Below are 12,280 nucleotides of genomic sequence, written 5' to 3' on the forward strand. Positions count from 1 at the left end.
AAGCTGCATAAAATGCATTTGATTATCTTAGCAATGGGATAGAGGAGGCGCTAGAAGAATCGTCTCATGAACCTGAGCCGGAATTGGAATCTGAAACGAAAACGGAGGAGCTGAAAGCTGAAGTAGAAGAAAAGACCCTTGAGGAGCTAGAAGAGAAGTCTCCATCTCCACCTCCTGTAGAACCTGTTTCGCTACCACAAGAACCACCAAAGGTTAGTTAAAAGTGATTATCTGTGCTTTTAGGTGCAGATGGTAAACCAGATTTGGTTTTGAACTTAGCCTTTTGGAGTGGCCAGACTGGTACCTCTTTTCAGTGTTGGTACTGTATGTAAACAGCTAGACTTGAACCTTGAACTTGTAAAAATGCAAAGTCTCACTAAAAAAGGAAAGAATGTTATTTTTAAGTGCTGCTCAAGTCACCTATCGTAAATTGAATGCTCAGCTTGTAACGTGCGTGTGTGTGGGTTTATGCATGTGTAAACCTTTTTACATGTGGAGTTAACATACCTTAAGAGAACACCTCAAGCTACCACCACCAAATATCTCATACAGTGGGAACCACTGCTCTTCCTTGAAAAGAACCACATAATGCATTGACACTTGCAAAATTGCTGGCAGTATAGGTTTAAAATCCATATGGGGGCATTGGCTGTCTCCCTTAGAGGCAGGATGCCTAATCTTAAAACCCACCGAGCACACTGTGTGTCATCTGGTATGGTTACACTTAGGTAGTTTGAAAGAGGTGGGAGGAACCAGTGGAAGCTGGAGAGACGTCTAGCTCCAGCGTGTCTCCCATATATGTTTTTTCCAATCCCTTTTCTCTTTTCCATTTTTACTTCTAACTTCTGGCACCCACTTCCTTTCTTTGTGTGGAAGACACTTCACACTACAGGGTTTTCAGTCCTAGGTTTGGTTACATCGTGGAAAGCAGTGATCTGGGGATGCTGAGGGAACTGGGCTCACTCAAGTAGCAATAGTGGACACTGTGCACAGTTGCTTCACGCTGTTGAAGTCCACAGATGGCTAGAACTGCAAATCCCTCTGTATCTTCGTTGTAATGCTTGCACAACCGTGATTTAATAGTCAGATGTGAACCGAAAGTGTATTTTCAGCAGACGAGTTTCCCTGTAGGAATGTCAGTGGTTTGCCATGATTAGTAGCCTAGGTTTGTTGCATTTCCTGCAGGCTTTCTCTTGGGCTTCAGTGACCAGTAAAAACCTGCCTCCTAGTGGTACTGTTTCTTCCTCTGGAATTCCACCCCATGTTAAAGCACCAGTCTCACAGGTAACCCATCTGTGAACACCTTGGATTGTCTCATTACTTCTGCAAACTGCTTCCGTTTTTTAAAATTAACAGATCACTTTGTTTGACTTAAATTGCACAAATTAATTGTGTCTTAAATGTTAATGCACTCACCTTCTTGTCACAAGTGAAGGCACGTACTACACGTAACAGGTGTAACTGGGTGATGGTGACGTTAAAATCTGTTCATATGGAAACAGGAAATCGCTACTGAAATTTTTTTGACCTGTCTTAATGGGATATGGTTTGGTTTACAAGGGAAAACAACAAAAACCCAGCTCCCCTCAAAATGGTATTTTTGTATGGTGTGTTGGAAAGGGGTATTTCATTGGCGGGAGCGCCCCAGCAGTAAAAAGGAATGGCACCGTTTCTGAGAACATGCAAAACTGCTTTGTAAGGCTAACATCTACACAGAAACATGCTGGATTTCATTATCCATTTTACATTAACTTGTCACAGAACCCTGTACCAACTTATGACTGTGTGAGGAATGGAAGGATTCACATTTCCTTGACAGGACAATGCTATCTTTCCATTCCTAGGTTGACTGGGTGAGGAGGGGAAAGAGGAAGGGAAGTTTGACCGGGTGGTAGCTCATGTCCTGCACATGCCAAGCTGGTGTAAGACAGTCTGAGACTCTCAATTCAGCTTCCTCCATCTGTATAAAAATCCTCAAAATAGAAAATGCGTGCTTTAATTTTTCTACTGCCGCTGTGTACCAAAGCCCTGTATGTTGTGGTAGCTCATGTCCAGCCTTTTTTAAAAGACTGCAATTTTCAGTAGGCCAGCTGGGTTATTGCAGCTGTTGTTTTTGCACTTGTTTCCTCTCTGTTTTTTACTGACAGTGAGGAACCTGTCTAGGATTGCCTTTCAGCCAAATGCATGTTAAAAAAGAAAACAAAAAAGAAAAAAAACCCCAACCAACAGAAAAACAACACCTTGTATGGTGTTGCTTCTGATCTGACACGGCTGTCATGGAGATAAGATACTGGCTATGTAATGAGTTGGGAAGCCTGTCTGTCTTCATCAGCTTCACCAGGGCTTTGAGCATTTGGGTGGTATTTGAGCTGTAAAAACTGTTGGTTTTTTCTAGTACAGAATAGATTTTCCTTGTGCAAAACCAAAATTGGTTCTGATTTATTTGTCCTAGAGAGGGTGGATTTTTGTAATATGCCTGCAAAAGTAATTTAAAATTATCTGTAAAAGGGAGCAGAATATAGATGTCCCCTTAAACTCCTGCGTTGCCTCTGCAGTTTGTCATGCTTTCTGCCTTCTAGATTACTTTTGCTGTGACTTGGTGTTTAAGTAATTCTCTGTGGAAGTTTCTGAACAATACTGAAATGGCAAGAATTTCAACTCTCAGCCCTTCTGGGGGCAGAATTAGTCAGTTCTTAGCTCCTTTTCTTGCACACTTTTCAGGCATGGTATACAGAAAGCTGGTAGAAAAAGCACCAGAACAATTTGTACAAGGGGTTACGGGATCAGCAGCAGCTTTTTCCTGTTCTCTTAAATCCATTTGCTGTGCATGTAAATGGGGACAGTAGATTGCACTATTGAGTGGGTGGCTCCTTTGGGATGCTGCTGTTCTAGCCAGCTTCAGTGCTGTTACAAAGTAGCTGTTAACTGTCCTTCTCATTCATTTCTCTGCATCACTCCAGTTTTCCCCCCATCTTTTATGAAGTTAAAAATATAGCCTCTGTAGTATTAACTCTGAACCCCTCAAAGGCCTGCACATGTACTGACAGTTCAGTTCCTGTTTATTTCCAGCTGTGGACTTAAAACAGGTCAGCGTTTCTTGCTCTTTTTCTTGTGGACGGTTAGAAATGGTCCTACACTGATAAACTGGGCCTTCTCTTTATAGTGTTTTCAGGTATTCTGACCTTCTGTTTGCATTAACACATCCACTGTCTTAGGGGTGCTGGAGGTGGGCAGGGTGCTCGCTGACTCTTGTCTTCTGGCTTGGAAGTGGTGAGTTCAGGGAAAGATTTGTTTATAGACACTGCATTCTCTCATTGCCTTAAATCTGTTTGGACTGTGGGTAGATTCTTCTGTAATCTATAGTGCCTTTATGGAGGTGATTGACAGGTGGCTTTAGTAACTTGTGCAGTTCACATTTACCTCAGAGAGTAGCTATCTGAGGTACACATCTAACCTAGCTACTGGAATTCTGGTGAGATGATGTAGGTTTTTTCTTTTTGTTTCATGTCAAGTGTGGTTTCTTGTTTGCTTGGCTAGTTGGTTCTTTGCATGTGCGCATTTTGATTGTGGCAGGCATCTCACCCTAGAGAAACTTTTAAGCCTTGTAAGATTTAAAAAATAGAATTGCACCAGCCTTTGGAGCCACCTGTTCTCTTGCTTGTTCTGTCTCCCTCTGTTTCAGGGGGGTACTGAGTTCCAAAGTTGGTGAGTAAAGGCTGACTTGCAGCTGGTTTTGCTGTCATTGCTAGTAGCGTTGCTGTAGGAGAAAGAGGTCCCTTTCCCTCCTCATGTGAACTTGTGAAGAGATGAGATGATGCCACCTTTTCCTTAATTGTTCTCAGAGCTCCGTTAGGCTGAGGTTTTTGGCACCCTTGGCTCCTGGGCCGAGGGCTCCTTTAGCCACTGTCTATGGAAATCCTTATTCTGTGCCTTTCATCCACTTGGTGCAGTCTCTGTGAAATGAGAGTTGCAGTTAGCTGCTGCTGGGGCTGTAAATGGCAGCCCTTAACAGGCATCTTGTGTTGCTGCTAATAATTACAGAATTTTGGGGGAGCACGGTTTTGCACAAGCGCTTTCCTCTTCAGGCAGTGCCAGAAACTGAGGCAGTCTTCCTCTGTAAAAAGGGGTGGTAGTGATTAGAAAGCAACTAATGAGATTAGCTTTCTGTTGATTGGGTAGACAGAGTATTTGTGTGATAGAGAAGTTCAGTGAAATGCAAAGCAAGCGGGTAGAAGTTAACTGTTGTTCGGGATTTAACAGGAGATCGGTGACCTAGGAGGTCTTTGCTGTGGTTGACAGAAGGACTGTATTTAAGCCTGATAGCTGTAAGTAGCTAAGAAACGTGGGTCTGAATGTATTGAGTTTGGCTTTTGAGGTATACTTTATAATGCAGTAAAGACGTGTGACTAAAAGACGGCAGGGGAGCTCCAGTGACCCATAAGGAGGTATAATGAGAAGAGATTCTACAGTAAGGCTGATTTTTCTACCTTATTCTTGGAATTGAAAAAATGATCCTAGAAATGCTGGAAGAACAAGGTAATGCCTAGCTTGGTAGAGCACAAGTGAATAGGAGGGTTGAAACATTTATTTGTTGCATCATACCTGCATGTTTCATGTAAAATACAGGGGGTTTTACCCCTGTGAGGTACTCTCTGGCTGGAACCGTCAGTTGTCTTGTCCTTAAAGAAAAGTAAAGGAGATGTTTAACATAAACTACTGCTCTGCAGCAGTCTGGGTCTACAGCCGTTGTCCTTGTGTTTATCTTCCTTGGAGGCTAGTGTTCTTTACAGTCCTAAGGATAATTTTGGTTTTCTAAGATAAGAGCCCAGCACAGCAGCAGCTGCTGGACTTTTGTACAGAAAATGGTATTTTAAATGTTGGAAATTGCTTTGGTAACCAACAGGCTGCACAGAAATATTTTTCATTGTTACATGTCTCTCTCCCCCCCCCCCCCCCCCCCCCCCCCCCCAAGTATCTTTATAAATGTATTTTTTGCTTGCAAAAAAGGGAATAGCTGTTCTAGTTCCTGAGAATATGAAGGGTGTGCTGGTCTCGACATCAGGAAAGTTAAAGAATATCCTCAGCAGGTAGTTGGTAGAAATTGCCATTTCAGGTGGCTTTGTTGTATCAGAAATACTTACTGCAGCACTTTTGAGGGGTTTTGTTTTGTTCTCCTTTGTCTTTTTGGTAGTTTCCTTATAGTTGGTCTGCACTCAAGGAAAAGAATCCCTCAGGGACTCAGACAGAATGTGAGATTTTTCTTGTTCATCTTGGACCACCTCCTATTCATTGAAGTTTGAGCTTGGCATAAGGAAGCTTTTCTTTCGTCTATGTGGGATTTTTAGTCAGGTTGAAGGATTCTTGAATAATGGAGTGCTGGGATCTCAATGCCTGGTCAAACATGGAAAATTCACCTTAGCCATGTTTTAGGGAGATGCTCTTGAGAGATGCTTGCTTTGCACCTTTTAGCACAGATAACTGAACACTGCAGTCCTGGATTGGTACAGAGGAATTTATAGAGGTGAAAAAAACCACGTATTCCCAAACACATTGACATGGATATATATCTTCTGGAATTAATTTTGTGCATGCCACTTACCTGTCTTGTGTTGTGGGGTTTTGTTTGTCTTGGTGAGTTGTAGGGTTTTGAGGTTTTTTAGCTGGGCTGGTGTTTAATAACGCATGTTCTCCTCCTGTTTTAGCCAAGAGTTGAAACTAAACCTGAAGCTCAGTCTCAACCTCCTCGTGTACGTGAGCAGCGTCCCAGGGAAAGACCGGGTTTTCCACCCCGAGGACCTCGACCAGGTAATGCAGATCAGCTTGTGTGTCTGCTTGGGACTAGTTAAGGAGAAGTTACTCTCCTTGACAGGTCTTGTCTGTAGCTGTATTGTATTTGCCTGATAATGAACTCTCTTATTCCTACTGCTGTCAACTAGAAGTAGGGGGATATGATTTGGAGTCCAAGCTGGTGATGAGCTGTTGCAAAGATCGGGCGTTATTTCTGATCTTATGTTTTGTTGAAATGTTTTTTAATAGTCAGGCCACTCGCATATATGCTTGAGTACTTTTTATGTGGCTTGATGCCTTTCTGAAAAGTTGGTATGGAAATCTGATGCTTTTTTCCGTGTCCTCTAATTTTGCTGAACCTTGGAAGCAAGAGCTCTTGAATGCCTGGTATTGCTCTTTGTTTTGGAAGAAAACCTTCCCGCTGTGTCACCCTCAGTCAGTTAATAATTTTGTATGTATTTTTCCATCTTGTGTAATTGTCTACAATACCGTTCTCAGTTTGGCTGCCTTGTGTTTTGTCTTAGTTTGTGAGCAGCCAGCTCTGTGCATTTTCTTACCAATACAGAATATCCAAATACATAGGATGGGTCTATCTAGGAAACATGCTCGTTACTGACAGCTGTCAGAAGTGGTGTTGAGAGGTGAAAGCCTGAGTTGCATTCATCACTCCAGCCTGGTTGCTTGGCAAATCTCTGTGCAGCGCTGGGCAAAAGCTATCTAGTCAAAGGCCCAGAACTACAGGTTGCTGAATAGTTCCTCATCTTCCCTAAGTGTGAAAGTAAGTCACGAGTCCTAAGGGGAGGGGTGGTATTTGTGATTATCGTGTAGAGCTGGCAGAGCACTGCCTGCCAAAGCGTTAAGTCTCAGTGACTGTAAGTGTCTTCACCAACTCTAGCTAAAATTGGTTCTAAAGAAGGTTTTCAGTAAGTGCATACCAAACTGTGGTACAGATTGGGCTTAAAAGTGCTTTTGGCTTTGATCAGTGCAAGTATATCTTTGCTCAGGGACAGCACTGAAACTTGAAAGGGTTTGAGGCACAGAGACGGAATCACGACATCTGTTAAAGGTTAACATTTCTTGTTATTTTTTTAACATGTCATCTGGAGCAGGGAGAAAAAGCCAGAACTTGTGGCTAAATCAAGTTGCAGACCTGCAATTCTACTACTCTTTGAGTGTATACAAATCATACAGAAAACATGTAACAGAGTCAGAGTCTTTTCATTTTGATCCCAAAACTGCTGGGGCTGGGGGTGGAAGAGTCAGGGGAGAAAAAGCTGAAATCTCAGTTGACCAAATGGTAGAGGTTTCAGCTCTATGGTCTTCATTTTCAAAGGAAGTCAGCAAGCTGTTTTACCTGCTTAAGGAAACCTTTCAAATGAGCTAGCAAGCTTGCTGCAAGTGGGCTTGTAGGGGAAGCTGTTGAAAGGAAGGGGTACATACCTACGCTGTAATACTTTGGGTATAAAAAGGGTAACAGCGTGCTTCTGTCACACTGCAAGCCAGGTAATGATTTAGTAGGGAGATATACTCAGAAAGATTTTATCTTGCATGCTGCTAAGCCTACTAATACTTCAGTTGAGCTGGAGAGAGCATGAGGAGCTCTCACTTGTGTTTGGGACAAAATGGTGGAAGATGAAAGCCAGAAGAGGTGACTGGCAAACTTTGTTGATAATATGAGTGCCAAAGTAAAGATACTGTTATTATGCTAAGGAGTTGATAGAGAGGTGACTTAAATCCATATCTTTAAAAAAAATGCATTTAAATAGGTACCAGGTTGCTCTTCAGTGTATGATTTAAGATACAACAAGAACCTCTTAAACAAATTTGCCCAGTATGCCAGCTGTTTTAGTTAGCGTGGATTTTATTTAGCCTAACCACGGAAACCAGACCAAAAAACCCCAAATACTTTGTTGTTTTACTACAAAATTGTCAGGACTATGTAAAGAGGAAGTTAGTGTCCTTCCTGTTGTCACCCATGGTAAACATATGCTCAAGAGCTGAAGGTACAGCACTGGTTGAGCAAACGTGCCTGGTGCTGTCTGTATGTGTTCGTCTGAATCTGCACACATCTTCTAACTCAGTGGCTCTACCTTCTTCTTTCTATTGATGATAGGGAGAGGGGACATTGAACAGAATGAGTCGGATAATCGTCGAATAATTCGCTATCCAGACAGCCACCAGCTCTTTGTTGGAAACTTGCCACATGATATTGATGAGAGTGAACTGAAAGAGTTCTTCATGAGTAAGTAGCAATTTCAGCTGCAGAGACTAAGAAGAAAAAGCATGTTGAAAAGTCACATAGTGTTCACTTAGTCACACAGGGGAACTTCATGATCTAATGCCACAGGTGTTGTCTCGGACAAGCAGAGGAGTGATGAAGCTGGTACTGTGGTTGTTGGTAATGGGGCTTCTCCCTTGTGTTTTCCCAGGCTTCGGAAATGTGGTAGAACTTCGCATAAATACTAAAGGAGTTGGAGGAAAACTGCCTAATTTTGGTTTTGTGGTATTTGACGATTCTGAGCCGGTCCAGCGAATTCTGGTTGCAAAAGTAAGTGTTGGCATTGAGTAGCCTTCAAAGGATGGACTGAATTCCCTAAACCCCAAGTATTGTGGGTCATCCCAGTTTGCATTGCTGCTGTTTCTGGCATTCAGACAACAGTTGTAAGAAAAACATAGTTTTGGCATACTCGTTCTGTCAGGAGTGTTCTGTAGCTTACAGAAGTGGTGCCAGCATTCCTCAAACCACATCTTACCAAATTCAGGTTTTGTACCTCTGCACATAGACACCACACAGAGGTCAACACTTACTTTTAGAGATTGTTTAAGCTGAAAGTTGAATACGTAACCTTTTGAAGAGCATCGCACGGATCTCTGAATTCTGTATCCTGGGGCTGACAAAAAGGAGCAGGGTTATTTGCAGTTGTGACTTGAGGAATTGGAGAGGAGAAAGCAGCAGTTTTCATGTCTAGTATGTGGGAGTGAGACCTAGTAGAGCAATTTTTCAGGAGCTTTAGCCCTGAAGTGGAAAAGCTAAAGCCGGCAGTGGAGAGGCTAAAAACAACACTGCCCTTATTTGAGAAAGACATTTAATTCCTTGCATGCCAAATGAATTTTAAAATGCTGTTCCATTTACCATAAAACTCTAGGGCGGGGGTTGTGTGCTGCTGGGAGCTGTTAACAGTTAATTTTTTGTCTTTCGCATGGAAGTGAAGGTAGGCTGAGGTATGCAGCAAATGCAGTGTTTTCATATGGGTTGTATAAATGGACTTTGTGAAATTGTGACTAATGTGTGCCTTGAACGCTTTTCCCTATAAGCCTATTATGTTCCGGGGTGAGGTGCGCTTGAACGTAGAAGAGAAAAAAACAAGAGCCGCTCGTGAAAGAGAGACCAGAGGTGGAGGCGATGATCGTAGGGATATTCGTCGCAATGATAGAGGCCCTGGGGGTCCCCGTGGAATAGTGGGTGGTGGCATGATGCGAGACCGTGATGGAAGAGGACCCCCTCCAAGAGGTGGCATGGCACAGAAACTTGGCTCTGGACGAGGAACCGGGCAAATGGAAGGCCGTTTCACTGGACAGCGTCGCTGAAATCACCACTGTGGGCAGACAGTCTTGGCAGTGGTACATAATCCATCGTGTTTGCATTCTTGTTAATTTTTTTTGGCTTTGGAATGTGACACAGCCCTTCTGATCATTTCTTTGATGTGAAAGCATCCTTTTGGTTTCCAGTTTAAATTGAGGTGGACGTTCTTTCCCCAGTTTCACAACAGGAGTCACACTGTTAATTTATAAATGTAGACTTGGAGAATTGAGGACTGAAAAAAAAAAAAAAAAAAAAAAAAAAGAAAAGGAAAAAAAAAGACCGGTTAACTATCTGCAACAAAAGTGAACTAAAGGACATGCCCAATAGAATTCAGGTCCTTTCAGTCAAAAACCCTCTGCTGCACATTTTGTGTAAGTGTTACTGTTTCTGCCTATTACTGTTGGAAACACAGATAGTGCAATTTGTGCAATTGGAGAAGCTTGCCTTTTTTTTTTTTTTTTCCTTCTTAGAACACTCGGCTCCAAACAAACTCGTGTTTACGCACTCATCAAAATGCACTAATGGGTACTCTGAACTCATTTATATTGACATCTGCAGGAGGCATCGGAGGAAAAAACCTTCATCCTCTTATTCAGACAGAATAGCTTGTGAAACGATGCGGGCATCTGATCTGCTTGCTGTGACCAACATATGTACACACACAAACCTTAATAAGACTACAAGTTTATTCCAGAAGGAATCCATTTAGCTGTAAACTAAACAGAACCTAGAGTTTCAAAGTCGTGGCCCTGAGTACGCAACAAGTTTGATAGCTCACGTCAGATTTTTCTATCTGCCCCTCTTCAGTACAGGGATGGCTGCTCAACACACTCCTCCTTCCCCTTTCCCCTTCGATAAGCATTGTACAGTGAATTTGTCTTGACTGTATTTGAGTTCTCTGGTAATGTAATAAGCATGATGGTGCCTTCTATGAATACATCATTCCAGTCTTGCTGGTGATTTTGTACAGTATAGTGTATGAATTTCTGTGCTGCAAAGCCAATTGGCTGCAACGCATTTAAAGGAAGTAATTGAAAAATTGTATTAAAAAAATTGCAGTATCTTTCAATCAGTAAACGTTGCTAAAATTATCATTCACCTTGCTCTTCAATTAACAAGTTTGCCTGTTTTTTTGCAGAGGGGGGGAAGGGAGGAAGAAGGCATCCAAGTAGTCTCCAGGTTGTCTCTTCTTTTTAATCAAAGTTAAAGAAAATGGAGTTGAAATCTCTCTTGGACATGAGTTTCAGAAGTCAGTCAAGAATGGTGAATGCTTTTGGCCAGCTTATAATTAGTAGAACTGAGCATCCTTTGTGAGGGTGAGCTTATCAAACGAGGATACTGCAATTTTCAGAACAAAACAGCAGCTCTTAAGTATTTGCATTTTCCAGTTGCACTTTTTAAAAAACTCTTACTCATTTTGCACATAACTCTCAGCTGAAGTTGACACTTACGTGGCTCTGGACTGAAGGATAGAAAGGAGACATCCTCTTCTTCATTTGACTGGTGCGTTTTTCCAGTGGAGAGGTCTGTTTCTGGATGACGTTCTGGAGCGCTTTTCCGTAAGCTGCAGCTGCAGCAGACAGTACAGTTCGGCTCGATGCCAGGGCGTGCAGCAAGCGCCTGGCTCTGAGGCGGCAGGAGTAAAAGAGGGGGGTGTGTTTGTGTGTGCGTCTGTGCGAAAGTGTCACCACTTAAAGCTGCTTCTAAGCACGGAAGACCTCAAATAGAGTAATTGCAATTTCAAGCAAAAGCAGATAGGGCATCATAGCAATCTGTCTCTGGATTATGCAATCATTTGCTGTTTTTTAGTAAGTTGGAGGATTTTGCACATACTTTTCTGATACGTTAGGCAAAGTGAGGCGGCATCTTTCCATTTTCTCCCAGACTCGAGGTCTTCTGTGTTCAATGGTAAGTCTTGCACTATTTTCATACTCTTTATTTTTTTTTTTTTCCGGGGCACATTTCTACCAGTTTTCATTTTCATATTTCAGTTTTTTGTTGAAGGTCTTGCATTTTCATCTGTTACCTGGAAAACTGTAGTACTTGAACTGCTCGCCACACAACACCACTACTTATGTTTTAAGCCTTCAGACAAATTGCTGTCGTCCGTTTGCCACCAGTGTGGTTTGCGTGGCTTTTTTTTTTTTTGTAATTTTTTTTTCCTTTTGTAGTGCTGCAGTGTTTTGCTGCCACCTAATTAATTTGTATGGCAAATGGCACTGGGAATAATTTCAACACCACAAAGCGGAGTATTAAAAAGAGCTACTGAGCCATTCTGCTTTCTGGCTTGCTTCTTGTTTAAGTGACATGAACAACCATTGGAACGTCATCCAGAGAAGTTTACATGGTGATAGCTCACCTGCTGTACTGTGGACTCTTATGTGTTCTTGACCCTCTCGATAGTAAATGTACCTCTTAGAGCAAAGGAAGGGATTCACTGACCATTACTGTTAGTTGCTGATTTGTGGATGGTGGGAGTATTTTGTCATTACGGTTCTATTTCAACAAACTTGGCTGACCATCTTGGCTTTAGTAGGTATACAAGACAGTGGATTACCATCTTTATTGCTGTAACGTGTCAAGCATTATATGCTAGTAGATTCTAGTTTAATTGTTGCAGGTGGAAAGTATTTTTACTTTTAAGTTTCCATTCTGAATGTGTTTTGACTAAACATACCAATAAACTACTGATGTCTGCAGCATTTATCCATGTCCCTAATTCTCTTAAATGCAGGTCACTGTAGAGCACTGTTCCATCCCTTCCTATACAGAAAATGCTTGTTTTAAGAATGTTGTTGCTGGCTTGTCAGGTGGCAGTGAGAAGCCATAGTAGCACAGCATCACATATTTTGGTTGAAGAGTCTTGACTTGAGCAAAGTTGATAAGCTCTGGCTCGTCGTGGCTGTATAA

The 12,280-nt window shown here is 42.1% G+C and overlaps 1 protein-coding gene across 2 annotated transcripts in view; it reads left to right on the forward strand.

Moving 5' to 3' along the window:
- The window catches only part of G3BP2 (G3BP stress granule assembly factor 2), a 30,017-nt gene extending 17,941 nt beyond the window's left edge, over positions 1-12,076 (forward strand). Inside the window, exons 7-12 of one of the 2 annotated variants that reach the window (XM_055708198.1) lie at positions 32-212; positions 1,186-1,284; positions 5,703-5,805; positions 7,901-8,029; positions 8,217-8,335; positions 9,103-12,076. In XM_055708198.1, the coding sequence (XP_055564173.1) occupies positions 32-212; positions 1,186-1,284; positions 5,703-5,805; positions 7,901-8,029; positions 8,217-8,335; positions 9,103-9,375 (904 nt within the window). In that variant the 3' untranslated portion in view covers positions 9,376-12,076. The remainder of the gene's footprint in view (positions 1-31; positions 213-1,185; positions 1,285-5,702; positions 5,806-7,900; positions 8,030-8,216; positions 8,336-9,102) is intronic. The other variant, XM_055708206.1, reaches the window with a different exon arrangement.
- Positions 12,077-12,280: the final 204 nt, after the last annotated feature.

The sequence above is a fragment of the Falco cherrug genome, chromosome 1 (genome assembly GCF_023634085.1).
Source record: "Falco cherrug isolate bFalChe1 chromosome 1, bFalChe1.pri, whole genome shotgun sequence".
Lineage (NCBI taxonomy): Eukaryota > Metazoa > Chordata > Aves > Falconiformes > Falconidae > Falco > Falco cherrug.